Source organism: Castanea sativa, chromosome 8 (assembly GCF_040712315.1).
Source record: "Castanea sativa cultivar Marrone di Chiusa Pesio chromosome 8, ASM4071231v1".
Classification (NCBI taxonomy): domain Eukaryota; kingdom Viridiplantae; phylum Streptophyta; class Magnoliopsida; order Fagales; family Fagaceae; genus Castanea; species Castanea sativa.
In genome coordinates, this window is record NC_134020.1 from 40,424,169 (window position 1) to 40,452,045 (window position 27,877).

General features: G+C 38.6%; 1 protein-coding gene across 1 annotated transcript; it reads left to right on the forward strand.

Moving 5' to 3' along the window:
• Window positions 1-18,111: 18,111 nt before the first annotated feature.
• Window positions 18,112-27,380, forward strand: LOC142607984 (uncharacterized). The gene is made up of 8 exons (XM_075779677.1): window positions 18,112-18,346; window positions 20,091-20,198; window positions 20,296-20,955; window positions 22,233-22,312; window positions 24,096-24,548; window positions 24,659-24,745; window positions 24,907-25,001; window positions 26,954-27,380. The coding sequence occupies exons 1-8, from the start codon at window positions 18,340-18,342 to the stop codon at window positions 27,036-27,038; spliced, it is 1,575 nt and encodes a 524-aa protein (XP_075635792.1). The 5' UTR covers window positions 18,112-18,339; the 3' UTR covers window positions 27,039-27,380.
• Window positions 27,381-27,877: the final 497 nt, after the last annotated feature.

The window sequence follows — 27,877 nt, forward strand, 5'->3', positions numbered from 1 at the left end:
CTTATCATATATCATAAAATATAAAAACACTTAATAAAATTTATTAAAAAATTAAATATATACATGTATAAATGGTATATTCATTATAAATTTGGAATTTATTCAACTAATAACTAATTTAATATCACTTATGTAATAATATTTAACAAGCTAATTAAATAGATCAAATTCAAACATGTTTATAATATACATAATTAAATTGATTAAAGTCAAAAATAATAATATATGACAAATAATTCAAAATAATAATTTATTTTCATTATATTCATCATCTTGCCTAATCAACTCCATCTAAATCAGTGTTAACATAATTGTAAGCGCACAATTGCACCTGGCCCCAAGAACAGTTATGGGCTCAGACCTAATGAGCCTTAAACAATATGAATTTGTAGAGTGTGGGCTTGAAACCCAGGTTAGAAGTGACTAAGGATTAAATGACAAGTCAAAGATTGCTAACACTTGAAAACAATAAGGAATATTGTAAACCAACCTGCTTGGATGCAAGCCGAGAACTGTTCTTATATTATCTCTTTCTCTTTTTTCTTTTTCCTTTGTATTACAAAAAAGGGGATCCCTCTTCCTGTTCTAGGTTGCTCCTTAAATACTCCTATTTTTGATACTTTGTACACGTGTTGCCCCCACCCCCCCCTTAGCCTAGATATTTCTTTTCTTAGTACCTTTGAATAGTAACCAGAAGTTTCCCTTCCACTGTTCAGGTGTCACTTCCCCATTAATGCGGCCAGGGTGGTAGGTGCAGGGTCTTTAATGTGGAGGTGGCAGCCTTTATCTTTGGTATTTCTCTAACATCGGTGCTTCCAGGACATTCAAGGGTTCACCCCTTTTAACCATTGGTCTTGACCGTGTCATTCCCTAACCTTTACCATGAAGTCCCGGGTTCTCCGGTGTCCGTCCGAAGGGAAGTTCACCCTCGGCTGGATCCTCGGATCCTCGGCGTATGGGCCGACCCGTAGTACTAACAGATTTCAAACCCAAGAGCAGGTCGGCCTTCCTTAGCACGGCCCAAAAGGCCCACATTCCCATCAGGATCTTTTTACTCCCCACAATAGCCCCTCAAAACTCTAATTTTCAACGTCCGAGGAGAAAAATAGGGTTTTGATCCGACGAGAACCTACTCCACACACTTTGTGAATAATTGCACGTGTGGAAATCGTTTCGCATCCCAGAAGATGCCACTTGGCGGTTTTATTTTCAAAACGCGCGCATTTATTACCGTAAGTTATACCTTGTCCCCCACGTTCAACGGCGAGATGGGTATCCAACGGTCCTCGTTACTCCACGAAAATTTGGGCGGGACGAAGATAATTTCGAGGCCGCTTTTCCGCACATCGTGACGCTTCGGGAACCTGCGCCTCCATTTAATTCCCCAGGGACTAATCCCATCAAAACATCAGCAATCATACTTTACCTACAGAAAACCGTGAAAATTTGCACACCTTCAACTTCGTAAGTTCTTGCTCTCTCTAATCTTAACCTTTTCTCCTCGGACATAGTCCTCGGCTGTCCTCGTAGACATTCTCCCCTTTAGAGTTTAGCCTTTCGCTCCTTTCTGATGGGTAGGTTTAAGTGTCTAGTTGATACCGCTGTGGGAATGGAAGGCTTCAGAGCCAAGTATCACATTCCCGACGATGTAGGTTTAAAGTATTGCCCGGCAGAAGCCGTGGCCGGTTCTAGAAAAGAGGGAGAGGTTATCATCCTAATGATAGCCTTTATAGAGGATGGGATGACCCTCCCAATGAAACCTGTAACTAGGGAATACCTTCGCAACCACTGGTTGTGTCCCGATCAGTGCCTCCCAAACGTTTTTAGAGTTTTGGGTAGTGTCGATGCTCTAAACGAGCAAATGGGTCTAAACCTCACCTGGCACGACGTCGTCTTTCTGTACGAGTCCCATAAACTCTCCAAAGTAGGTTACTATATTAAATCCCGTTCCAGCGTCGTTAAGCTAATCTCCTGTCTGCACAAATCCAACAAAGGCATGAAGGATGACTACCTGATCGTTTCTGGGAACTGGCACGACGGCCTCCACTGCCCAGTTGAGTGGGGAGATCCAGGTGCGACACCTTAGGATTAACCTTCCCCCCCCCCCCCGCACAAACTCCTCTAACACTCACACAAATGTGTATTCACATTTATTTAGGTTCATTATATGTTGTGTGAATCTGACCATGTTCGTGTGATTTGGTGTCTTCTTTTGCAGATAAGCAACACGTGCGCCCACGCTTAAGCCACTGCAACGTTGCAGATCTCAACCGAGTATTGCGCTCCGAGGTGTTTGTCAGCGAGGACTTACAACTCAGAGCTGCTCATCTGATTCTAGGATACGATCCCATCTCATCGGACTTCCAAGAGATAGAAAACGCCATAGTAGCGGGTGACCGAAGGCGAAAGAAGATCAACGTAGTCCGGCCCCATTTTTTGGACGACCGTGATCTCCCCGACGCCCCTCACACTGTGTTGTACAACCAGCCCATTGCGGCAGTTCCCATCGCCGTACATTCTCAGGGCATTGCCATCCCGGAGGAGCGAGTGTCTTCTTCCAACACTTTGGACGAGGAGATAGAACAATTTCAGTTCGAGGGCTCTCCACGACCTCGCGGAAACCCATTTGTTATCCTCTCCGACGAGGAGGAAGAAGAAGAAGCCGAGGCCTCAGGGATTGCAGGTCTAGTGATAGCGCGTCCAGACGATAGTTCAACCGAAGAAGAAATGGACACGCTTAAGGATCTCATGTCCGACAGAGGTGCCCGGGTGGCAAAGAAGGGTGCGAGGGGGTCCCAAGCTCATCCCCGCCTTGCCACCACCTCCTCCTCCTCCCGGCCGACACTAAGCCTCTCACCGACGATCCTAAGAAGAAGAGAAAGGTGGACGCCAAGGTGGCTGCGGTGGAGTAGGCAAAGAAAATAAAGCAGCAACCGCCCGGCCCCAACGGCGAAGCCGGACAAAGGCAGGCGGCGCCCGCTCGGTTGAGAGTGGGGAGATCAGAGAAGTGGCTGAGGTGCGACGGGCGCCAGCCGTCTGGTCTCCTGATTTGAGACTGGACGACGCCCCTATTCCCTGCCACTCCAGCATTAGAGCAGTGCAACAAGGCCACGCCCACCACTTAGCCGAGGTGCGGAGCGTTCTCTCCGTCGCCCAAGGACTTGGAGTATTTGGAGAAGATGGGCCATCCGCAGCTAGTCCTCTCGTTATAAAGGGGTTTTGCTCCTGTAAACTCCAATTGTACACTTTTGTTTTCTACACTTATTTATAATCATTGCGTTGCATTTAACCTTCTTAACCCTTTTTTCGGTCCATCCAAGAAGTTTTGCGGCCGAGAAGTTTGTGGAGGACTCTCGAAACGTCCGGGATGGAGCAGGAGTTGAGACAAGAAGCGAGAAAAGTCTCTGGGCCCCGGCAGAAGAAAGGAAGGCTCACTTCCACGGGCCGATCCGAGAGAGAGAGAGACGCCGCGACAAGGCCGGCTTGAAGACAATGGAGAGTCAAGTGGAGGCGCATCGTAAGCTCCTCCGTCAAAAGGAGGACGAGCTTGCCCAATCCAACACGCTCCGATCTTGAAAAGGAGCTTGCGGCCGGCTAAAGAGGAAGCTCACGCCCACAAGCACGCCATGGAAGCCGCGAAGGCCGAGTTATTAGGAGGGGGTCACCAAAACCCAAGATGAGCCGACAAGCATTCGCGGCCTTGTGCGTGAATACCGTCGCCAAGTCCGGGGGAGGCCATGAATATGGCAAGTGGGTTCCTCGAGTTTCGAACCGAGGAAGCCCGAAAATATTTGGCTTCCCTTAGACATTCAAGAAATTGAAGACCCTCCCGTCCCCGCTCTCCCCGCTCTTCCTCCAGTGGTACAAGAGCTTGTTCCTACTCCTACAGAACCTGAAGGTTCCCATAAAGAGGAGGACAAGCGTGATGGTGCCGAGAAGGAGGAAACCCCAAGCATGGAGCCCCTCATGCCTTCAACGGACAAAGGAAAACAAGCCTTATCAACCTTTGAAATGGAATTGAAGAGTACTGAGGCTGGCAGCAGCTCCCATCAATCTCCCCTTCCCTAGCTTAGGGCCTAGTCTAGGAACTTTTGTATTCCCCTTCTTTGTATACGTTTAATGAAAAACATTTTATTCGGCCTTCATTATTGTTGCCTTTACTTTACTTTATTTTCTTTGTGTTTGCCATGAAAGTTCGTAATAACAAGTAGTTACAAGGAATGTCACTCCACCATGCAAACCATCATGACTTCAAAATTTATAATATAACTTTAGATATTAAAGAATGTCACAGTGCAAATAACTCACATAAAGATCAAACTTTTATAATCTGAACGGATTTGACACTCAAGAATGAAGAATTTAAGATCCGATTTTAACAAATGGAGAAGTAATAATTTCCCTCGCATGTGTGATAAGGGCAAGGACACCCACAAGATTTGTGATCCGAGGACTGTGCTTGGACAAGTTCCTGTTTGATTATTGATAGTTATAACTTCAAACGTTAAATTCCCCAAAGTAGGAGGTCCGAGGACCCGATATAACTGAGGTTCTGTCTAACAAATGACAAGATATCAATTTCCACAAGGTTTGTGGTCCGAGGATTACACTTAACCAAGTTTCTGTTTGATTCTTAAAGATTGTAACTTCAAATGTTAATTTTCCCAAAGTAGGAGGTCCGAGGACCCGACATAACTAAGGTTCTGTTTAACAAATGACAAGACATCAATTTCCACAAGGTTTGTGGTCTGAGGACTACACTTAACCAAGTTTCTGTTTGATTCTTAAAGATTGTAACTTCAAATGTTAATTTTCCCAAAGTAGGAGGTCTGAGGACCCGACATAACTAAGGTTCTGTTTAACAAATGATAAGACATCAATTTCCACAAGGTTTGTGGTCCGAGGACTGCACTTAACCAAGTTTCTGTTTGATCCTTGAAGATAGTAGCTTCAAATGTTAATTTTTCCAAAGTAGGAGGTCCGAGGACCCGGCATAACTAAGGTTCTGTTTAACAAATGACAAGACATCAATTTCCACAAGGTTTGTGGTCCGAGGACTGCACTTAACCAAGTTTCTGTTTGATCCTTGAAGATAGTAGCTTCAAATGTTAATTTTTCCAAAGTAGGAGGTCCGAGGACCCGGCATAACTAAGGTTCTGTTTAACAAATGACAAGACATCAATTTTCACAAGGTTTATGGTCCGAGGACTGCACTTAACCAAGTTTCTGTTTGATCCTTGAAGATAGTAGCTTCAAATGTTAATTTTCCCAAAGTAGGAGGTCCGAGGACCCGGCATAACTAAAGTTCTGTTTAACAAATGACAAAACATCAATTTCCACAAGGTTTGTGGTCCGAGGACTACACTTAACCAAGTTTCTGTTTGATTCTTAAGAACAATAGCTTCAAGTGTTAGAGATACTCATAACTTTAAAATGTTCACTGAAAAAAGCACATTTTATTAATAATAATACCTTCTAAGATTGTTTACATTCCATGGGCGTGGTACAATTTTTTCATCTAGGTCAGCTAGCCGATATGACCTTATGCTGGCTACTGAAACAATGCGATAGGGGCCTTCCCAGTTGGGTCCTAGCTTACCCCAAGCTGGGTTTTTAGAGGTGCCAACAACTTTTCTTAGCACAAGATCACCAGGTGCAAGTGGCCTTAGCTTCACGTGGGTATCATATCCTCGTTTTAGCTTCTGTTGATAGTAAGCCATTTGAACCATAGCTGCCTCGCATCGTTCCTCAAGTAAATCAAGACCTTTTTCCAGGAGTCCATCGTTATTCTTCGGGCTAAAAGAACTTGTCTTTAAGGTAGGAAAACCGTATTCCAATGGTATCACCGCCTCGGCCCCATAAGTCATAGAGAAGGGCGTTTCTCCAGTGGACCTGCGCGGTGTGGTCCGATATGTCCACAGAACATGAGGTAGCTCTTCTACCCATCTGCCTTTCGCATCGTCCAACCTTTTCTTCAGCCCACTGACAATGACCTTGTTAACGGCCTCGGCTTGCCCATTTCCTTGAGGATAAACTGGGGTGGAATATCTATTTATGATACCCATGTCACCACAATACTTCCTAAAAGCCTTACTATCGAACTGAACACCATTGTATGAGATGAGTGTGTGTGGTATTCCGAATTTAGTGACGATGTTTTTCCAGACAAACTTCTTGGAGTCAACATCTCTAATATTTGCTAAGGGCTCGGCCTCAACCCATTTAGTGAAATAGTCTGTTCCCACGAGAAGCCATCTTTTGTTACCTGTTGCCCTCGAAAATGGCCCAACTATGTCTAGTCCCCACTGCGCGAGCGGCCAGGGATCGGAAAGGGGTTAAGAACTCCTCCAGGTTGATGAATATTATGGGCGAACCTCGACATTGATCGCATTTCCTGGCATAGTCTTGAGCCTCCCCTTTGCATATTGGGCCAATAACCCCGAGTCGAACTCGTGGGCTAAGGATCTTCCCCGTGTGGCTGCCACAAATCCCTTCATGCAGCGGTTCTTCCGAAGCCCTTCCATTGAGTCGGGGGTGTACACACAACAAGTACGGTCCCGAAAAGGATCGTTTGTACGATTTACGGTCCTCGGACAACCCGGAAACGCAGCGCCTTTCGGCGTATCTTATCTGCTTCAGATTTGTCTTCAGGAAGGACATCATTCCTAAGAAAAGATATGACTGGGTCAATCCAACTAGGTCCAGGCCTTATTAGATGGATGCGAGGCGCGTTGACAATGACAACAGAGGGTTCTAGTAAATCCTCAACGAGGATGACCCTAGGTAAACCTTGAGCCGAGGTAGTTGCCAGCGTAGCTAAGGAGTCTGCATGGGTGTTTCCGCTCCGAGAGATATGAGTTAAGGCGAAGGAGTCAAATTCAGGTTGGCGCTTGATCCGGGCCAAATATTCTCGCATTCCCGGGGTCCCTAGCCTCCATGGTCCCCATGACTTGGCCGACCACCAGTTGAGAGTCCGAGAAGACATGGACTTCCTTTCCACCCATCTTACGTACCATCTGCATGCCTACCAAGACTGCTTCATACTCGGCCTCATTGTTAGTAGCCGAGAAGGCCAATCTTAAAGATTTTTCAAAGACAATTCCTTCGGGGGACATTAGAACAAGTCCAATACCTCCCTCTCGATTAGCAGCCCCCATCCACATACACTTTCCAAGCCGAGCACCTTGCGGCCGTGATCACTCCAACCGATTTTGCATCCATGTGTGCTTCCTTCGCAGCTTCTTCTAGCAATGGTTCGAAACCCCGCCACCAAGTCGGCAAGGACATGGCCCTTCACCGAGGATCGAGGCTTTTACATAACATCAAAAGCCCCCATGATGGTCCCTCACATTGCTATCCTTCACGAGTAGTCGGCGCAAAGACCGCCTTGCGGGGTAATTGAGTCGAACAACCACGTGACGAGACTGAAAATAATGGGGAAGCTTTCGCGTGGCATGAACCACGACCAGGAGCGCTTTCTCTAAGGGTTGATAACGCACCTCGGCATCACCTAAAGACTTACTAACATAATATACTGATCTTTGCACCCCATTATCATCTCTTATCAGGACCAGGCTGACAGCGTGGACGGCCACTGCCAGATAAGAAAACAAAATCTCATGTGCCTTCGGACGAGACAGAATGGGTGGCCGAGAAAGATATTGCTTGAGCTGTTGGAAAGCTAATTCGCAGTCCTCGGTCCATTGAAACCCTTTCCACTTATTCAACAGTTGGAAGAAGGGACGACACCGGTCAGCTGACCGAGATATGAACCTATTCAAGGCGGCAATCATTCCCGTTAACTTTTGGATCTCTTTTGGGTTACGAGGAGGCTGCAAGTCTTGAATAGCCTTGACCTGCACCGGATTTACCTATATGCCTCTATGAGTAATCATGTATCCCAAAAATTTTCCAGACCCCACGCCGAAAGAACACTTTGAGGCGTTGAGGCGCAACTTGTACTTTCTCAGTATCTGAAAAGTATCGGCCAAATCTTTCACGTGTGAGGGTATTGTTTTGCTTTTCACCACCATATCGTCGACATATACTTTAATGGTTTTCCCCATTTGCTGTTCGAACATTCTGGTCATCATCCTTTGATAGGTAGCCCCAGCATTCTTCAAGCCGAACGGCATGACCTTATAATGATAATTCCCCGTCGGTGTGATGAAGGCAGTTTTCTCCTGGTCCTCTAATGCTAAGGGAATCTGGTGGTAACCCTGGAAGGCGTCCAAAGAACTCATCCGAGGATGTCCGACAGTGGCATCCACCAGTTGATCAATACGTGGCATTGGGAACGAATCTTTAGGACAGGCCTTATTCAAATCAGTGAAGTCCACACATACCCTCCACGTTCCATTTTTCTTTTTGACAACAACCGTATGGGCCAACCACTCAGGGTAGAAAACCTCTTTGATAGCACCAGCCCTTTTAAGTTTAAGAACTTCTTCCTTCACAGCCTCGGAATGTTCCCTGGAAGATCGCCGAGGTGGCTGCCTTCTCGGAACGATAGCTGGATTGACATTTAAGTGATGACAAATAAAGCTCGGATCAACACCTGGAGCTTCATAAGGATCCCACGCAAAAACATCAACATTGTCCTTCAAGAATTCTAACAATTCCATCTTCTCTTGGTGTGGCAAAAGTACACCGACTTGGAAGAACCTCTCTGGGTCACCGGCTACTGGAAACTTCTCCAACTCCTCACAATATGTCTCTTCTCCTGTCGCCATCCCAGATAAACCAGGAGCAGTTAATTGCTATAAGCCTTTGGTGATCGAGTCAAGATTCGGCCTACGTCCGATGCGGGGACAGCGGCCGATATGCATTGCTCGGCCACCGATTGGTCGCCGAGGACCTCTTCAACACATTCCCCCGAGGGAAATTTAACTTTAACATGCAAGGTAGATGAGACAGCTCAAGAGCGTGCAGCCATGGCCCGGCAAGGATGGCTGTATATGGAGAGTACGCGTCAACCACAATAAAGTCCACCTCAACCGTTTCTGAGCCGGATTGAACGGGCAAACGAATCTGTCCCTTCGGCACAACGGCTCTCCCTTCAAAACTTATAAGCGGCGAATCATAAGGGGTAAGATCTTCCAACTTCAACCTTAACCCCGAATAGATCGGGGTACATGATATCTCGCACCGCCGCCCTCGGTCTATCATCACCCTTCTCACATCATAGTTCCCTATCCCGAGGGTGACCACAAGAGCATCGTCATGGGGCTGGATAGTCCCTACCTTATCCTCCTCGAAAAACCTAGGACGGGCAAAGTGCCCTTCAACCTCTTCGGCTCGATACCCACATCCTCAACCCGAGGATGGGAAACCGCCATCACCCTAGTGGGACTGGCCGGTCCTACCGGGTGCGAGCCGAAGATAACATTAATTGTTCCTAATGCTGGCCGAGATGAATTGTTCCTCTAGTTGTTCGAGCCAACCGACTAACTTTGCCGAGGGTCGACACAAGTCTTCGGCTCAACTTTCCTCACCGATGAGCCGCTCCAGATGGTTCCACAAGGTCCGAGCGTTCTCGGTGGTGTGGCCCACATCCCGATGGTACGACAAAAGAGGTTTTGATTTCTTTTCGCAGGGTCCCCCGCCATCTTCTGAGCCATCGAAGAAGGGCTCTTTACGAACTTTCTCCGAGAATCGATGCACCGGTTCTCGGAACACGGTATTTACACAGTGCTGCCGAGCCGGATTGCCCGAAATAATCCCTCCTCGGCTTGTTGTTGTGATATCTGTCCGACCTGAAATCCCTTCTCTCCTGCAGGATAACCTTCTCCTTTCCCTTCCCCTGCTGCTGATCTTCTTCTACCCTTTTATACTCGTCAATACGATCCATAAGGCGGCGTACGCTGCGGACGGCCTTTTTCGTCAAAGACTTTCTTAGGTCATGGTCAGTAGGAAGACCTACCTTAAAGGTATTAAGCGCCATCTCATCAAAATCACCATCTATTTCATTAAACATTTCCCAGTATCGGTCAGAGTATGCTTTCAACGTCTCCCCTTCCTTCATGGCCATGGATAGCAGCGAGTCCAATGGCCGAGGGACTCTGCTACACGTAATGAACCGCGAAGCGAATACCCTAGTTAGCTCCCCGAATGAGCCCATAAACCCCGATTTGAGACCGTTAAACCATCTCATAGCCACAGGTCCCAAGCTGGAGGGGAAAACTTTACACATCAGAGTCTCGTTGTGAGAGTGCACTGCCATCCTCTGGTTGAAGTGACTCACGTGCTCCACCGGATCAATCCGGCCATTGTAGATGGTAAAGGTGGGCTGGGTAAACCTCCTGGGAAGCCTTCCTTTTTCAATCCTCCGTGTGAATGGAGACTTAGAGAGTTGGTGCAACGCCCTACTCATAGCGTCGTTGCCTAAGCCCCTAGAATGAAGCTTCTTACGTCTGCGAGTTGGCTGGTCGTTCTCCTCACCGGAGGACGTTGCACTGGTGAGGGAACGCGACCTCGAGCTGTAGCCATCTCCCCTATCCTCCTTAGAGGAAGGATTAGACGAGGACGGTGAAAATCTGCGTTTAGCACGGCGTAACTTCCTCTTCAAACGATTAATTTCCTTCTGCATGGATTTAGAACCCTCCTCGTGAGTGGTGCTCCCCCCACCATGAGTATGGCCGGCGCCCGGGTACTCGTGTGGACGCTTCCCTCACGATCCCTTCGATGTTCAAGACGCTCGAAATGGTCCTCCGGTTGTGATCCCCGTGACTCGCATGGTAAGAGCCTAAGCCTGCCATAATATCCCTACCTCTTCTAGACTAGATTTCCCACAGACGGCGCCAATTGTAAGCGCACAATTGCACCTGGCCCCAAAAACAGTTACGGGCTCAGGCCCAATGAGCCTTAAACAATATGAATTTGTAGAGTGTGGGCTTGAAACCCAGGTTAGAAGTGACTAAGGATTAAATGACAAGTCAAAGATTGCTAACACTTGAAAACAACAAGGAATATTGTAAACCAACCTGCTCGGATGCAAGCCGAGAACTGTTCTTATATTAACTCTTTCTCTTTTTTCTTTTTCCTTTTTATTACAAAAAAGGGGTCCCTCTTCCTGTTCTAGGTTGCTCCTTAAATACTCCTCTTTTTGATACTTTGTACACGTGTTGCCCCCACCCCCCCTTAGCCTAGATATTTCTTTTCTTAGTGCCTTTGAATAGTAACCAGAAGTTTCCCTTCCACTGTTCAGGTGTCACTTCCCCATTAATGCGGCCAGGGTGGTAGGTGCAGGGTCTTTAATGTGGAGGTGGAAGCCTTTATCTTTGGTATTTCTCTAACATCGGTGCTTCTAGGACATTCAAGGGTTCACCCCTTTTAACCATTGGTCTTGACCGTGTCATTCCCTAACCTTTACCATGAAGTCCCGGGTTCTCCGGTGTCCGTCCGAGGGGAAGTTCACCCTCGGCTGGATCCTCGGATCCTCGGCGTATGGGCCGACCCGTAGTATTAACAGATTCCAAACCCAAGAGCAGGTCGGCCTTCCTTAGCACGGCCCAAAATGCCCACATTCCCATCAGGATCTTTTTACTCCCCACAATAATGTTCATCATTTTGCAAGCTTATTTCTTCATTGAAATTTTATCATCATCAACATTTAATATCTTTTCTTGTTCTTTTATATTAACATTTCTGCTTGGCATTCTAGCCTCTTAGACTTATAACAATAATGACAAAAAAATTAATTATATTGTCAATTAATTCCTTATTCATGGTATAGAAAAAAAATTTGCAAATATATATATATATATATATATATATATATATATATATATATATATAGTGAGGTGAATATTGAGCCTTATTATAATGGGATAACGTTTAGGCCTATTTTAAATATTGAGCCAAGTGGAGGAAACACATCCAACATTAACTAGCCCATTTTTATAATGAATATAAAACCTCAGAACGTTAGTCAGGCCCATACCCTTCCAGGCCCCCACGCCGAGGTCTTGTTTAAGCTACCAAGGTAAATGTCAGAGAAGGTAAACTTCACCAAGGTAACATTCTGAAATTTCTTGATGATTACACAACAACCTCCACATTAATGAAGGTCAACTGCCACATTAATTGTAGAAGGACAAGCCCGAACAGCAAAAGGAGCCCTAGAAGTCTCTGTTCATGATGAAAAATAAAAAAAGATGAGCTTAATAAGGCCAAAAGTTATCAAGGTGAACGCCTAAATAGTAAGGAAAACCTATCTCCCTTAATGATGAAAAACCAAGAAAGAAGAGTTGAATAAGGGCAAAAGTTATCCAAATAGACAAGGACAAGATACGAAGAAGAAGGAGATGGCTCATATAAAAGAAAAGGAAGAAATAAAAGAGGAACAACATTATATATATATATATATATATATATATATATATATATATATATATAGAGAGAGAGAGAGAGAGAGAGAGAGAGAGAGAGAGAGAGAGAGAGAGAGAAACATTCAAAAGAGATCCATTTAACACATCATACCACAATTAATAAAGAGATTCTCATATTTTTACGTGTTTTTGTCCAAATTTCCCATTGTGGATCAGCATCAACCCATAACACAAATTAATTGTGCCACGTGTTTTGCTTAGTGTCTTAACACAAAGATATATATATATATATATATATATATATATATATATATATATATATTTGAAAAATGAAATTTGCAAATATGAAAGTGAAGTATAAGTGTGTAATCCAAATTTTGTATGAGAAAGGGAGAGAAAAAAAAAAAAAAATTATGGACATGTTATTTTATTGGGTTAAATTAAGTAACCAAATTTTTTTGTGTTAAAAACAAATCTAACAACTTGTGCGCTTCAAATAAAAGCACAAATTTTAGTATATTAAAACAAAAAAAAAAAAAACACTCATTTTAAAGCATATGTCTATGTATTGTACGATACGATACGATACGACTTTACGATTCATATGATATGCACTATTGTATCATGCGATTCATAAGTATTTAAAATATGTTATTACAATACAGAACTTTTTGTACATAATACAATACGTATCGTACGATAAGTATCACATATCATATGATATTGACAACTAACTTATTAAACTACAAGACTCTTAGCAATGAATAAACTTATTTTGAGTATTTGTTACTAGGTGATTATTTTTGTTTGTTAAGTAATTGACTTGATGAAAGGGAGAAATAGGTGAGGCTGTTAAGCATAGGTTTTTTATTCTAGAACCTTTCTACATTGAGTTATTTTTCATAATGAGTTACTCCAATAATCTAATATATATTGTGGGTGTTGGTTAGGTCAACTAGTAGAGAAATGATACATTCACAATATTTTCACAACATATCTTAAGTGATAAATTATTAGCTATAGATAAAAATAAAAAAAAAGTAATGTTAGTAGTAGGCCCAAATAAGAAAATAACAAAACATCATTTAATATTTTTTGTGAAAATATTATAGATATAACATTTCTCCCACTAAACTCTCCAACTTCCTTCTCAAAAAAAAAAAAAAAAAAACCTCTCTGACTTAAAAATGAAGAAAAAGAAAAAGGAAAAGGAAAAAGCATTATTTAGCATGACAAATGAACTATATTTGAGTATCGCCAAACCTATGAAATATCGTGTGGAAAAAAAAAATTTGTACCCATCCCTTACCTCTTGGACTTTGTTTGTTTTGTTGAAAACTAAGGCCACGTCCTCTCTCTCTCTCTCTTCATTTTCTTTTAAAGTAAACCAATATGTAAACCAAAAATAAAAAACAATGAAACCATCTCTCTTTCTCATTCTCCTCTTTTTTTCCCTTCTTTTATATATATATATATATAATACATTTCAAAACTATATTTTAGGGTGATATCAAATTAAACCCTTAAGTTTAAGACTATTACAAATTAATCTCTAAAATATTGTTAGTTTCACATCAAAATCTAATCTTTTTAAATTGTATTAGCTTAAACCCTCAATAAAACCCAAAAAAGTCCATGTTTTTAAATTGATATCATTTTCAAAGACTATTACCATGATGTTTCAAATTTAACCTCTTTTTTTTACTCATTTGTGCCCATTTGGTAACGCGGACAAGCCGCACTATTTCAAAATACAAAATTTGTAAACTTTTTTTATTTATTTTTATACATACAATCTTTTCAATCAAGCTAATTTTAAAAAGGGATTTCTTTTTCAAATCAATTTAAAGAAATCTCCTTCAACCTATTATTTTGCATTCATAAAATTATGCATGTGCATTAAATCAAATATCTCGTTACACTACTTATACAAGTCACATAACTCACTAAACATGTTATGACCTGAATAGTTTTATGAATTGCAAAGTTGTGGGTTAAAGAAATTTGTCTCTAAATCAGTTTGGAGGAAACTCTATCATTTTTTTAAAGCATAAAATAAGCTATACCAAATGGGCAGTAAATGGGTCATATGATTAAAAGTACATATGGATAGTAATTTTCTTCAAACTAAAAGTATGCATAGATAGTTGTTTGATTCACCACATAGTGGGCTAAAGGAATTTTCCTCCAAATTCGCATAGAGGTGAGCTTTGTCCCTAGTAAAAAATTATATAATTTAATTTGTAATGGTATTTGTGGGAAGTAAAAAGACCTTGAGGGGAGTATGGGCCGTTGGGTCATGCTAAGGAAGGCCGACCTGCTCTTGGGTTTAGGACTTCTTAGTACTACGGGTCGGCCCATACGCCGAGGGTCCGAGGATCCAGCCGAGGATGATTTTTCCCTTCGGACTGACACCGAAGAACCCGGGACTTCATGGTAAAGGTTAGGGAAGGACACGGACAAAACCAATGGTTAAAGGGGGTGAACCCTTGAATGTCCTAGAAGCACCGATGTTGGAAAAATGTCAAAGATAAAGGCTGCTACCTCCACATTAAAGACCCTGCACCTACCACCCTGGCCGCATTAATGGGGAAGTGACACTTAAACAGTGGAAGGAAAACTTCTGGTTACTATTCAAAGGCACTAAGAAAAGAAATATCTAGGCTAAGGGGGAGTTGGGGCAACACGTGTACAAAGTATTAAAAAGAGGAGTATTTAAGGAGGAACAGGGAAGAGAAAAGGGGACGGACTTTTTGTAACCAAAAAGGAAAAAGAAACAAAGAGAAAGATATAATATAAGAACAACTCTCGGCTTACATCCGAGGAAGCTGAGTTACAATATTCCTTGTTGTTTCTAAGTACTTGCAATCTTTAGTTTGTCATTTAATCCTCACACACTTCTAACCTGGGTTTCAAGCCCACACTCTACAAATTCATATTGTTTAAGGCTCATTGGGCCTGAGCCCATAACTGTTCTTGGGGCCAGGTGCAATTGTGCACTTACAGTATTAAACTTAGGTTTTAATTTTAATTTTAAATTATTATGAATTTATATAATTTTTAAAAATAGATTAATTTATCATTTTTGTTAAGTACAAATGCAAAAATCTCCAAAGAAAAACTTAAGATAATTCATTTTTTAAGCTTTAGAATTTTATTTTTACCTTAATTTTCTATTAAATGTTTCATATTAACTTTTTAAGATTTTAGAAACATTTTGTTTAATAGTGTTCTTTTTAGAGAAGTAGATGGTGAGGACATTATGGCTTTGTTTAGGAGTTCATAAGGAAATAGAATAGAATGAAATGAGTAAATCATAAATAAATGGAAATGAATGAAATGTGTTTAAGTAAAGGAAAAAAATGAAAAATAAAATAAAATAAAGAAATGGAAGTAAGTAACTTTGTTGATGAGTAACATAGAGGAAAAAAATTGAATCATTTTATGATAATATTATTATTTTGTTTATTTAAAAATATAAGGCTAAATATATAGGGGTATGTTGAAAATTTTAGTAAAAAATTCATTAAATGTATTTTCATTCCCTCCAATTCCTCCAAATTTTGAAGGAAATGATATATATATATATATATATATATATATATATATATATATATATATATATATATTTGGATACAAGATAGAAATTTACTTTAGCCTAATCTAAGTGTATATGTGTGTGAAATGTTGCGACTTAAATAATGCTCCCAAGTGCAGGATTATTGCAAAGTAATAACTCAGTAAGTCAAGATAAATTGATTAGCATACCACAAGAGAACAAAACTAAAATTAAAAAAAAAAAATTATAAAAATCAAGATAAATTTTGATAGTTTGGTGAAGGTAATTTTGAATTAGAGGAAATAATAATATATTAAGGTGCTAAGGTTTAGGAATTCACACACAACACATTTATTGTTAGTTTTAACAATATTTATTTTATAACTCAACTAAAATTCATACAAAGGGAGGATGATCTTATTTGGATAATTAAACAATAAGAATTCGAGAATTAATTGTCTAGGGTAGTTTTGATTGATTTTAGGCAAAACAAAACTATTAAATTAGTTCGTAGGAAATACTAAGCATTTAACGTGCCCGGAGTTTACGATAAATCAAAGAATTATACAGAGCTAAATACTTTTCTAGATGAGTAAATCAATTAAAAACATAAAGACATAAGCATTAAAACCATAAAATAATTGTTAAGAATATACTAATAAACAATTATGTTTCAACCCTTGCCTTATCAAGGCTTCCAGTAAGCCATAACACAAATAAAACTCTAAAAACTGTAAAGAAAATTTATAAAAACCTAAATTATGTTCTACAACAGCTCCCTCTTAAATTTTGCCCTTAAAATCTTTTAAATAAGTTAAAGAATCCTATTACAAATTGAATTCCCGTTTGGAAAAAACCTAGATTTTTAGGCTTCATTTAACCGACATTTTTGGCCCATTTAACGTTAGAATTCGGACTTTTGGTAAACTACAAAATTGTAGCCCTTTAAGTTAAAATTTCAACCCAACTTGAATTATCTCGATTGGACATTTGAACCGAAAGTTATGCCCAAAATACTAATTGGTGCGCAAGCTAGAACCTTAGTTCAAAAAATTTTATTTGATTCCTTACTCTAATTAGACTTAAATTTTATTGGGTTGGCCTACTTTGAATTTATTTGATCATTTAATTTCATTTTCCTACAAAAGATAAATTCACGCATTAAAATTCAATTAAGCACAAAACCAAATATAAAATGCATGAATTAACTCATAATAAGTATGACAATACTTTCTAATAATAATATAAATATGCAAAATTAAGCTATTATCATAAAACTCATTTCTGGAAACTTGAATTCCAACTCTAACCACTCACACTGCACAAGTACTTATACTTGTGGAGTGACCATCGTATCATAGATGAACAATGATAAGAAAATGATAATTCTAAGATAGAAAGGAATAAGTGTTTGCTTCCACCTATTCAATTATCTAATTAAACTCCCAAATAAAGGAAGTAAATAAATATTTTAGAATTATTCTTTTAATTCATCCCCATTTCATTTATTTCCCTTCTCTTAAACTAGTTTTATATTATCACTTGAATTCCTTAAGTTAACACCTTTAACGGTATCAACTAAAAAGTGTGTTGGAATATTTAAATGTATGCGTGTTTAGCATTGAATTTTAAGTTGTTTTGCGGATTTCACACTATTTTTTATTTTTTCCTTAGTTTTATTTTAAATAATTAACTTTAAATTTTTTGAAAATAAACCAATTTCAGCTTGTGGTTTCATATTATACAAATAAGCTATAAAAAATAAACAATTTTTGAGAGAGTTTAAATTTATTGCGTCCGTTTCAAATGATAATTCTTTATCATCATACCAAGACACCAATTAGTTTTTGGTATAGGCGTGGATTAAACTCAAAATCTTTTATTCAACAATTAAAGACTTTACCAGTTGGGCTAGCTGAAACCCACAAAAATAAATAATTTCAAACGAAAATATAAATATACCCATTTTTTTAAAGTAATTCACAAATAAAAAAAATAAACAATAATCTAACTTTTTAACTTTTTATTTGATGTTATGCACTATTGAAAATAAAAGAATTTCAATTAGACACATATACACCTAAAATTTTAAAAATAAAAGAAATAATTTACCTATATAAACAATAAGAAAAAATGCTGAAAAAGCCAAATTGGTGATCAACATGTAATTGTTTACTATGTCAAATTAACATTAAAAACAAAAAAACAAAAATCTGTAAAATTATAACAAGCAAATACCAAATGGAAGTAGAGAGACAAAAAAATTCCCCTCCCTTTTCACCTTGTATCTGAAAATTTCTCTCATTACAAATATATCTGATGCATTAATCTTTGGCTTCAAGCTTCTTGGTCAAATGGGTTTTGCTTTTTGAGCCAACAGAATCTACAAAACTTCTTGACTCGAGAGAAAGAGATAGTGAAAGAGAAGGAATCACCAGAATTTCACACACCATGGAAGGTAATTTTTTTTTGTTTGATTTCTCAATCTCAAATTCATATTGTCGTATTGGGTTTTCGTTTTCTGATTGATTTGGGTCAATTGGCATCTGAGTTTCTTGCGTTAGAATGTGTAATTGAATTCCTTGCATGGACAGACAAATTGTTGTAATGGTTGAGGGAATGTCCGGTATATGGATTTTTGGGGAGGGACTGTTTGGTAGCTGAGAAAACTGAGGGAAAATATTAACTTGGGATTTATTTTTTTTTTTTTTTTACTTCTATTGTTGTCTGCTTTTCGTTTTGTCCTCTTGGGTCCTGAAATTGGGATTGATAGAGAATTTAAATATTCAAAAGCTTTTGATGTCTTTTGATTCCTACATTTTCTTGGTAACCAAACTGGTTATTATTCTTTTTCTTTTATTCTCTTCGCAATGGCAATGATAATCGTACTTAAATTTGAGTTTGATGAATGATGATTTTTGCTCAATTGCATCGTTGAATGGAAATTTTGTTATTTGTGAATGCTGTGGTATTGTCAAGCGTTTGAATGTGATGTGTTAAATTGTTCCACAATGGTTTAATTACAAGCCTCCAAATTTTGGATTGGGTGGTATGATTTCATTGAAGATCTATTAGATTTAGGAAGCCTTATGCCAATGAACTCTGGCTCAAATAATACTTTCTCCTCCTACAAGAATGGGTGGATGTTGCAGTTGTGGGTTCAAAATCCATTGGGTACATGTTTAACAGAATTTTAAAAAATAAATAAGTAAATAAATAAATATGTGAAGCCATTTACAAAAATGGGGATCCAGTTACCTAGTTGAGTTGTGGAAGAGAGCTAATTGTGGCTGGTATAACATAAATTTGTGGAAGTGAACATAATTATGCAAGGATAAGCTTCAAAATATCATGGTTTATAAAACAATTAACTAGATGAATTATTCTCAGTTGAAAAAGACTTTTTGTTTTTGATAACATTGGAAACCTTTCTAAAGAAGAGTCCTTTGGATTTGTCTCTAGCCAGTGAAACCTATGGGCAATTGACCCTACCTGCCAGAATTAGTTGCTGGGTAATCCTGGGGCATTTCCATGATGAGTTAAGTAGTTTATATTTGTGCCCAAGAGCAGTAAAATCACTTGTAGAAACAGTATTCTTGATGCATCTGATCGTTACTTCAATGCATGTAACAGAAGACATGATTTTGCATGTACTTTATCAAGCTGCCTTGCTTTTCAACAGACAAAATTAACACGAAGAGAAAAATAAATTTATGCAATCACAATGATAAGGAAAGTGAGATACAATTTTACAAATATTGGAAGATTTGATGAAATCATTTTTGTTTCTTAGTTGATTGACCAATTTGTAATATTTTCCTCGTGAGCAAAGGGAGAAGCTCTAAGACCTTTTTTTTCTTTCCTATTGCTGCCCTCCATTTAACTGATGTACGCTCAGCTAGAGGGCTTATGTCCCGTGAGAAGACAGATAAAAGGAGGGGTGAAGACCAAATAGACATATGAGTGATTTTCTTTCTCGCTCAAAAACTAAGAGAATTTATGACATCTATGATCTATCTCTTCATTTATGTGGAAAGCACTTAGTTGTTGGGATGATCTCAACTCATCAATAGTGTTATATATATTGGTAAATAAATTAAACTAGTGGCTGATAGGGCCAACAAATATATACCGATAGATATCAAGGTCATTATTATCTTTACTCATGTCTTATTTTTTTAATTATTTTCTATTTTTGCTAGAATCAAGTGAAGTGCACTCAGAAGAGAACAAAGTTTCTTCAGAGAAGGATAAGAAAAGAAGGCTCAAGACACCTGCCCAAGTTATGGCATTGGAGAGATTTTATAATGGTATGATTACTTATCTTGTCATATCTTCTCTTAAGCTTCCTGCTAAGTGCCAAGGCATTATTTTTTCTGAAGGAGAAATTTGTTTGACTTCTCTTAGAGCACAAATACCCTACCGAAGAAATGAAGTCCCAACTTGCAGAGCAGTTAGGATTAACAGAAAAGCAAATATCTGGATGGTTTTGCCACAGAAGGTTAAAAGACAAAAAATTGTTGAGAGATGAAGCTTGCGCTAGTGGACGACAAGATCGTTCAAGTGTTGTTATTCAGGATCGTGGCAGTGGACTTGGACAGGATTCATGTGGCAGCACTAAACACGGGGATTATAGGAATATTGATCCAAGGGAAGTTGAAAGCCGGAGGCTCTATGGGAATGATTTTCAAGTTTCAGACCTCACCTATAAGCATATGAGTCATTATACAGAAACTGTTAGTGGCACAGATGATACATCTTCAGAGAGTAGCTCATCTTCACAAGACAAGTTGTTTTCACAAACTGAAGATCCATATGATGTAGAAAATTCTAGACATCTAACCCATAATGGGGTCATTGCACCCATAAATGCCAAAAGTGCAAAAATTATGGGATATAAGCCATCAGGATACTTGAAAGTGAAAGGTGAAATTGAAAATGCTGCTATTACTGCTGTTAAGAGGCAATTGGGGGGGCATTATCGAGAGGATGGTCCACCACTTGGTGTGGAATTCCAGCCACTTCCTCCTGGTGCATTTGAGTCTCCAATTCAGAAACCAGTCCGTGGTAAGTTATAACATATATTTCTGTGTCAGATTAACAACTCTTAATGAAGTTTTATGCAATTTGTCCTGCAAGAGAGGAATCTCCGGTTGTGGTTGGTTAGATCTTTTTGCTTAATTTTATGGTTATTTCTTTTCTTTTTTTTCATTGTTTTCCTTTTGTGCGTTTGTGTTTGAGAAAGATTATCAGTATTTCTTATTTACAAGAAAGAATTGCATTGCACTTTTTTTTTTTTTTTTTTTTTTTTCTGGAGGCAAATGATAATTGGGGAAGTATAACTAGCTCAAGCCAAGTCCAGTAAATGAAGTTTTGCTTTTAGGAACAGGACATAGATGATTTCTGAAAAAGATTGATAGTGCAATTGTGTACATTTGAAATCAATATATAGAGGGTGCATTGGCTTTGGTCTTAGCTGATGTTGGTACTGCAGGGTTTGAATAAGATCAATCAGAAAATGAATTAGAACATGGGTTTTGGAAAAATTTGATTAAATCAGTGTTTCTTTGTTATGCTAGTTTTGCGAGTTTTCCTACATAGCAGGTCCTTTCTTATGATTTGCTGTTTACCTAAAGTCGGCAGTCATTTGATGAAATAGCATATATTTGGATATCTAGAGCTTGATCTACTATGTTTGCACTTTAAACTTTTATTTTTATAATATAAACTCTGAAAGAATTTATTATTATTTTTTAAATAAAATAATTTCAAGCATTTGTAACCAGTTGAATAATAGAATGAATGTCTTGCACATGGATGGTAAGTTTGAAAAGTTGGCTGGGGGAGGGAGACTGAAGAAAAAGCTACATGTGTAGAAGCTCTAAATGTGCTTTCTAAGTATCTGAGTTATTTTCTTAAACTGGTATCATCACAACAATATATGATAGTATTTTGATTTTAGAGATGGACGCTGGAAAGGAGTTTGAAATGGGCAGTTGTTTAAAGGGGGGGGGGGGGGGAGAGAGAGAGAGATTAAGAGGTAGTTGGGAGATGTTTTTGATAATTAAGAGTATTATTAATTAAATTATCAAATTATTATTGCAATCTAAAACTGTAGCAATTTATGCTATCATAAGTGGATATACTTTTTACTCAAAATTATTTGAGAATTCTTTTTATCAGTGACTGATATGTACATCAGTACATGTATATATCTCTAAGCATTACTTAGTATGTGGTTCCTTTGTTTTATAGAGCAGACAGCTCTTTTTCTTAATTTCCTGGCAAAACTTCTTTCTGGAGCAGGTTGGAGTCTTATGTTTCATATATATGTGCTTTTGCAGAACAATACTATGATGAGGATCTTTCTATTCCCAATTCTCCAGACATCTCTGGAGCGGAAAGGCAACCCAGTCTCAGCAATGTAAGTGGAGTTTCTGATCCTTTTTTATCAAGCACTGACAATTTAGTAAGAGAAGCTATATTTTACTCCATATGTAGGATGACTGTGATGGAGGTTAAAAAAAGACGGGAAAAACTTATAAATATGTTAATCTAACTATATATAATTGTCATGATGAGGGCTGAACCAGATCAATTGATGTCAAGACTGAAAGTCCATGTGATATAGCTTGATGTATAAAATTGTGCAATTTTGTTATCTTTGGTAAGTGCTGGAGGATTTTGTGATTTTATGTTAAGGATTAGGGGGAGAAGATAGACCATAGCTATTCTGGGTAGGATGCCTTTATTGCAACTCTTCTTTGTACAAAATATATATTTACGAACCATTCTGCATTTTACTGTATTATGAATATCTGAGATTTTTTTTTTTATTTTATATATATACACAAACTTATATTTTGACTTATATCAAACTCAACTCTGCTGCTGCTCTTGACAGTTTTTATGTATTTGGGGTTTCCAGTCAGATCCACGTATATGAGGAGCCAACCTAAAATTGCTAATTTGATTTGGTTTATGAAATACTGCAAAACCCATCTTTTTGAGAAGGAAAAAGTTCGTCATATGTCATGATTCAATGTACTTGGCTGGCACAAACTAAGTTCTTAAGCTGTAATGTTTCCTCTAGAATTCAAGTGATACTTTCAGTACTGGATATGGATGCCACAACTGAGTAAAAACTGTGGTTATTTGGATTGGATTCTGAACTATTGAACTCTTGCTTTCTAGAGATCCAAATTAATTATCTAATGGGAGAAATTCATTTACTAATTTAAGGCTCTTTTGCTGCTTTAGCACCATCACAACCTCCATCTTTTCTGACACTGTCACTACTACTGTGGTCACTGCCCTTACTTCCTCCTCTGCCATTACTTTTGTTGCAGTATCACCATCATTTTTTGCCAACCACCATTTTTTACTGTCAAGTAACTCTTAAACCCCTCTCTCTCCTTGCCTTGAAAGAAATACTGAAAGGGAAAAATGCAATTGCAACCATATTACTACCACCCATTGGACCTCCACTACTGCCTCTGCAGACCACTCCTGCACCAGCAGCATGTGTACTTCCTACAGCATCGCCTTCATATTCTTAACACATATATTTCCCCAGGTTGAACCCCACCTTATAAGAGATTCCACCTGGTGGTAAAAAATAAAAAATAAAAAAAATCTGGGCTGAGCAAGTCTTTTTCAATTCTTTGGTTTTGAACTGACCTGCAATTACTAGTGACAGTGCAATCTATATTTATTTAAATTGTGGATTTCTGAAAGCTCTGAACAACAGAGCTCACTCCTGCACTTTTGCTTTACTACAGCAAATAAGATTTCTATAGTATTCCTAGAAGCCTGATAAACTTATCCGTAAAGCTTTTGCATCAATTCTAGTAGGAATTGCATTCTTGGTGCCGTTTGTGTAAATGTCTCCCTTTATACTCCCTCCATCCTAGTTTTTTTGTCCTCTATTCCTTTTTTGGATGTCCCAAGATATTGTCTGGTTTCTAAAATTAAAAACCATTAATTTATTAATGTTCCTATTATGTCCCTACTTTATTTCCAAAACCATTTTTGATAAATTTATTTAAGAGTAGTTTTGAAAACTTATACATTTTTATACAGCAAACAATACAATAAATGATGTTTCTCTAAAAAGTTGCATTTTTGAAATAGGACAAATAAATTGGGACGGAGGGAATAATACTTTTGGTGACTTGTGTAATTTTCCCTTTACCATGCCTTTTCAGGGATATGAGCCGTATAATTCCAAGTTGAGTTCACAGGATTTATATATGGAAGAGGCAAACAGTAGCGGGATGCATGGGTCTCATTACCAGGATAAGATATCTCAGTTAAAACAGAAGTCAACTGTTCTCAACCATGTCAAACCTTTCCCTAAGCAGAACTCTTCCTTGGATCTCTATGAAGATTCTGCTGGAGAGACCTCTGTTTATAATAGCAAGTGGAATCAAAGAATGAGCACAAAGCACGGTGTTGAAGGGATGAGGATTGATTCTGTCACTAACCATCGTGGTCACTATGATGGGAAAATTGAAAGCGAGATGCATGATTACGCTAATGTCAGCCCCAATGTCATCCAAAGGAGTGAATACTTCAAATTTAAGCCTCCAAATTTGATACATAACCGCTTTGAGTCGCTTGACACAGAAGAGAGAGGGCTATCTACAAGGATGAAAAAGGTTGAGTTTTTGGTTTAGACCTTTCTATGATTTGCTATATTATTAAACAACTCTCATGTTAATTGAAAGTGCTTTACTTGAGATTCTGGTATTTATGTGCAAATGTGCAGGAGGAGAAAGTTAATCGAAAATGGAAGGGTATAAAAGAACGTGGCAACCAAGTTAAATTAAAGATGCATTCAACAAATGAAATTAAAGTGAGTTTGAGCTTTGGCCAATTTTTAGACACACATTATAGGAATATATATATATATATATATGTGTGTGTGTGTGTGTGTGTGTGTGTGCACGTAAGTATATGCATGCATGTGTACGTACAATATTTGCATATCTGTTGATGCTCTGTTTTATATTGAAGGTTCCAAAACGAGTCAGACATGATCTTCTGCAGCAAGACTATGTGACAAAAGCACCATTCACTGAAATGCAAACACGGAAATTTCTGAGCAAAGGGTCGGTATTAGATCTTCTTGTGGTTGTTATCTCTTCCATTTCATGAGCATGCATGTGTCTTCACCTGTTTATGTGTTTGCTTGTGCATCAGTGCCCCTTTCATTTTCCTTGATATTTTTTTTTTGATAAGTAAAAAGATATATTGATACCAAAAAGGAAGGAAGCACCCTAGTACACAGGGAGTGAACAAGGGTACAGCAAATCGAATACAAAAATTGCAAGAATCTAGGAAATCGATAAAAGAAGGGAATGATTGGTTTTGCAAAACAAACAACCAATCCAACAAAGTTCTAAAAAAGAAAAGCTTGAGATCCGGAATAGATCTCTCAATATCTTCAAAACAATGACTATTTATTTCCCTCCAAAGACACCACATTAAGCCATTGGGAATGATGGACCATGTATAACCATTTCGAAGACGACCAAAGCAGCCTTGCCAACACCCTAACAGGCCCAAAACAGTATGCGGCATAACCCAAGAAACATCAAATGAACCCAAAACCACAGACCATAGATCCATAGCAACGGGACAGTGAAGGAAGAGATGATCAACCGATTCACCATTACTCTTGCACATGTTGCACCAATCCAAAACTCACACCTTCCTTTTTCATAAGTTATCAATCGTCAAGCATTTTCCTAAGGCAGTAGTCTATACAAAGAAAGCTACTCTAGAGGGAATCTTCTGCTTTCAAAAACTTCTCCAAGAAAAACCGAAGATAGTAGGACCAACTAAAATTCTATAATAATCTTTCACCAAGAACCCCTTATCTTTGCTAAGAATCCAACACATCTTATCCTCACCAAACCCCCTTATTGAAGAACTGTATATGGTTTCCATGAAGCTTGACAAAGCCTCTAATTCCCGAACATGCACACTCCTAAAGAAGCTCACATCCCAAAAAAGGACTCCATTGGGGGATTTCATAAGCTCTTGAACAAGACCTATTCCAAACCAATCCCTTTCTTTCTGAGCCAAAGCCCAAGTGGCATGTGCAGGAGTGGACTAGAATTCAAGATTGGATGGACAAAGTGATAATTAGAATGAAAAGTACCCAAACTTAAGGGGGGCATAAAGGGAATAAGTACACACATTTAACAAAAAAGAGGGGGGGGGGGGGGACTGCATTCTGGAAAATTTAACTGAAATATAATAGTAGAACTTGAAATTTTAGGAAGTGTGGGGGCCATGTTGTTTCTATCCCTCAATGGGGAGGTTGATTGTGGAATCTAAATCTACTGTTGAAGTATCTCAAAAAAGTATAATAATTAACCTGATTTTAATGAAGCTCTAAATGTCCAAACTCTAGTCCTTTAATTATTAAATTCCGACACTAGGCAATAGGAGTATAAAAATCCAATATGACAACTATTGTAACATTTGACATAAACACTCTACTCATTCCTCACTGGCTCTGACATTTTCTTACATTTTTAGAGGTGTCTCCTGGTATTATTGCATATCATGCTTATTTGTTTCAGTGAGAGTGGAATGATGAAAATGTATTTTGTTGGTGGCTTGGCATCTTAAGGGGAAGGTGTAACTATGACTAGGATTATTACTTGCCATTTAATGGGAGTTTTTCCATGAAAAAATGACTGAGAATTTAGAAATGAACAGCTATGGAAATTCTAGGAAACTGACCTCCCAATAATAAATTATTCGTATTTTTTCTTCACTTGCTTTTCTTTCTATTTATTTTGGTGGTTGAATTTTTCCGTTGTCCTTTTGGAGGATGAAGAGCCCACTGTTTCACCTTTCTATGCTGTATACCTATCTCGCCCCCCCTCCCCTCCCCTCCCCAAAACCCAAAAAAAAAAAAAAATCTTGTTCCTGTATATATGTTAACTTATCATCACCATTTTTTGTTGCATTTGCTTCTTTTTTTCTTTTCTTTCTTTGGGGCTCTGCACAGCTAATTATTATTTTGACTGCATTATATATCGTCTAGATCTGTCATGGAGATGCCTTCTAGCTTCAGTGAGGATGAAACTGCAGAAAACAGCTCTTCCCAGGAATTAGGTGCCAGTAGTTGATTGATGGTAGAAAGCTTTAGGGTCCTCAAAGCTATGGCCATGTACAGTTCAATGGAGAATCACTTTTTTGGTAGTAACAAGGGAAGCATCGTTTAGCATTATAATCATCAGCAGCAAACTTTTCAGTCAATAGTGGCTACCAATTGTTCTAGCAGTTGGAGGGTCACCTGTTTATAAGTGTAGAAAGAACTCCTTTTTTATTTTTTTATTAATTTGACTACTTCACAGAGTAAATGTTGCAGATAAAAGTTTGTTTGTAAGATTCTTCTGCTTGGATCCACCAACTGTTCAGGGACTATCGAAATCAAAGCTCACAAAGACATCACTGCCTTTTTGTTGTTATATGATGGCGGTGCTTTCAGCTCACAAAGACATCACTGCCATTTTTGTTGTTATATGATGGTGGTGCTTTCTGCCCCTGTATTTGGCTTGCTTTGATATATTAATTAATGTCATATCATATTTTATATAATAAAAGTTGGGCTAAAAGCTATAATTGCGCCAACATCTAAGTGTCTGCATCAAATTGCAGAAAATTTATAGATAAAAGCAACACGTTTTTTGTTATTATCAACTTCTTTTGATAAAGAAAATAATATGTTTGGTAATTGTTATTTTCCTCAGTTTTTTAGTTTCAAAAACTATTTACCATTTTCTAGGGCAAAGTCAAAACTTGTTTGGTAACTGAAATCCAGTTTTCTAGTTTCAAAAACTTTTTTTTTTTGTTTATATTTTCTAGGCCTCAAAACTTGTTTGGTAACTGAAAACAAATAGAAAGAAAAAACAGTCTCCAAATCTCAATTTACAAAAGAAACTAGAAACAAGCAAAAGGGTATTTT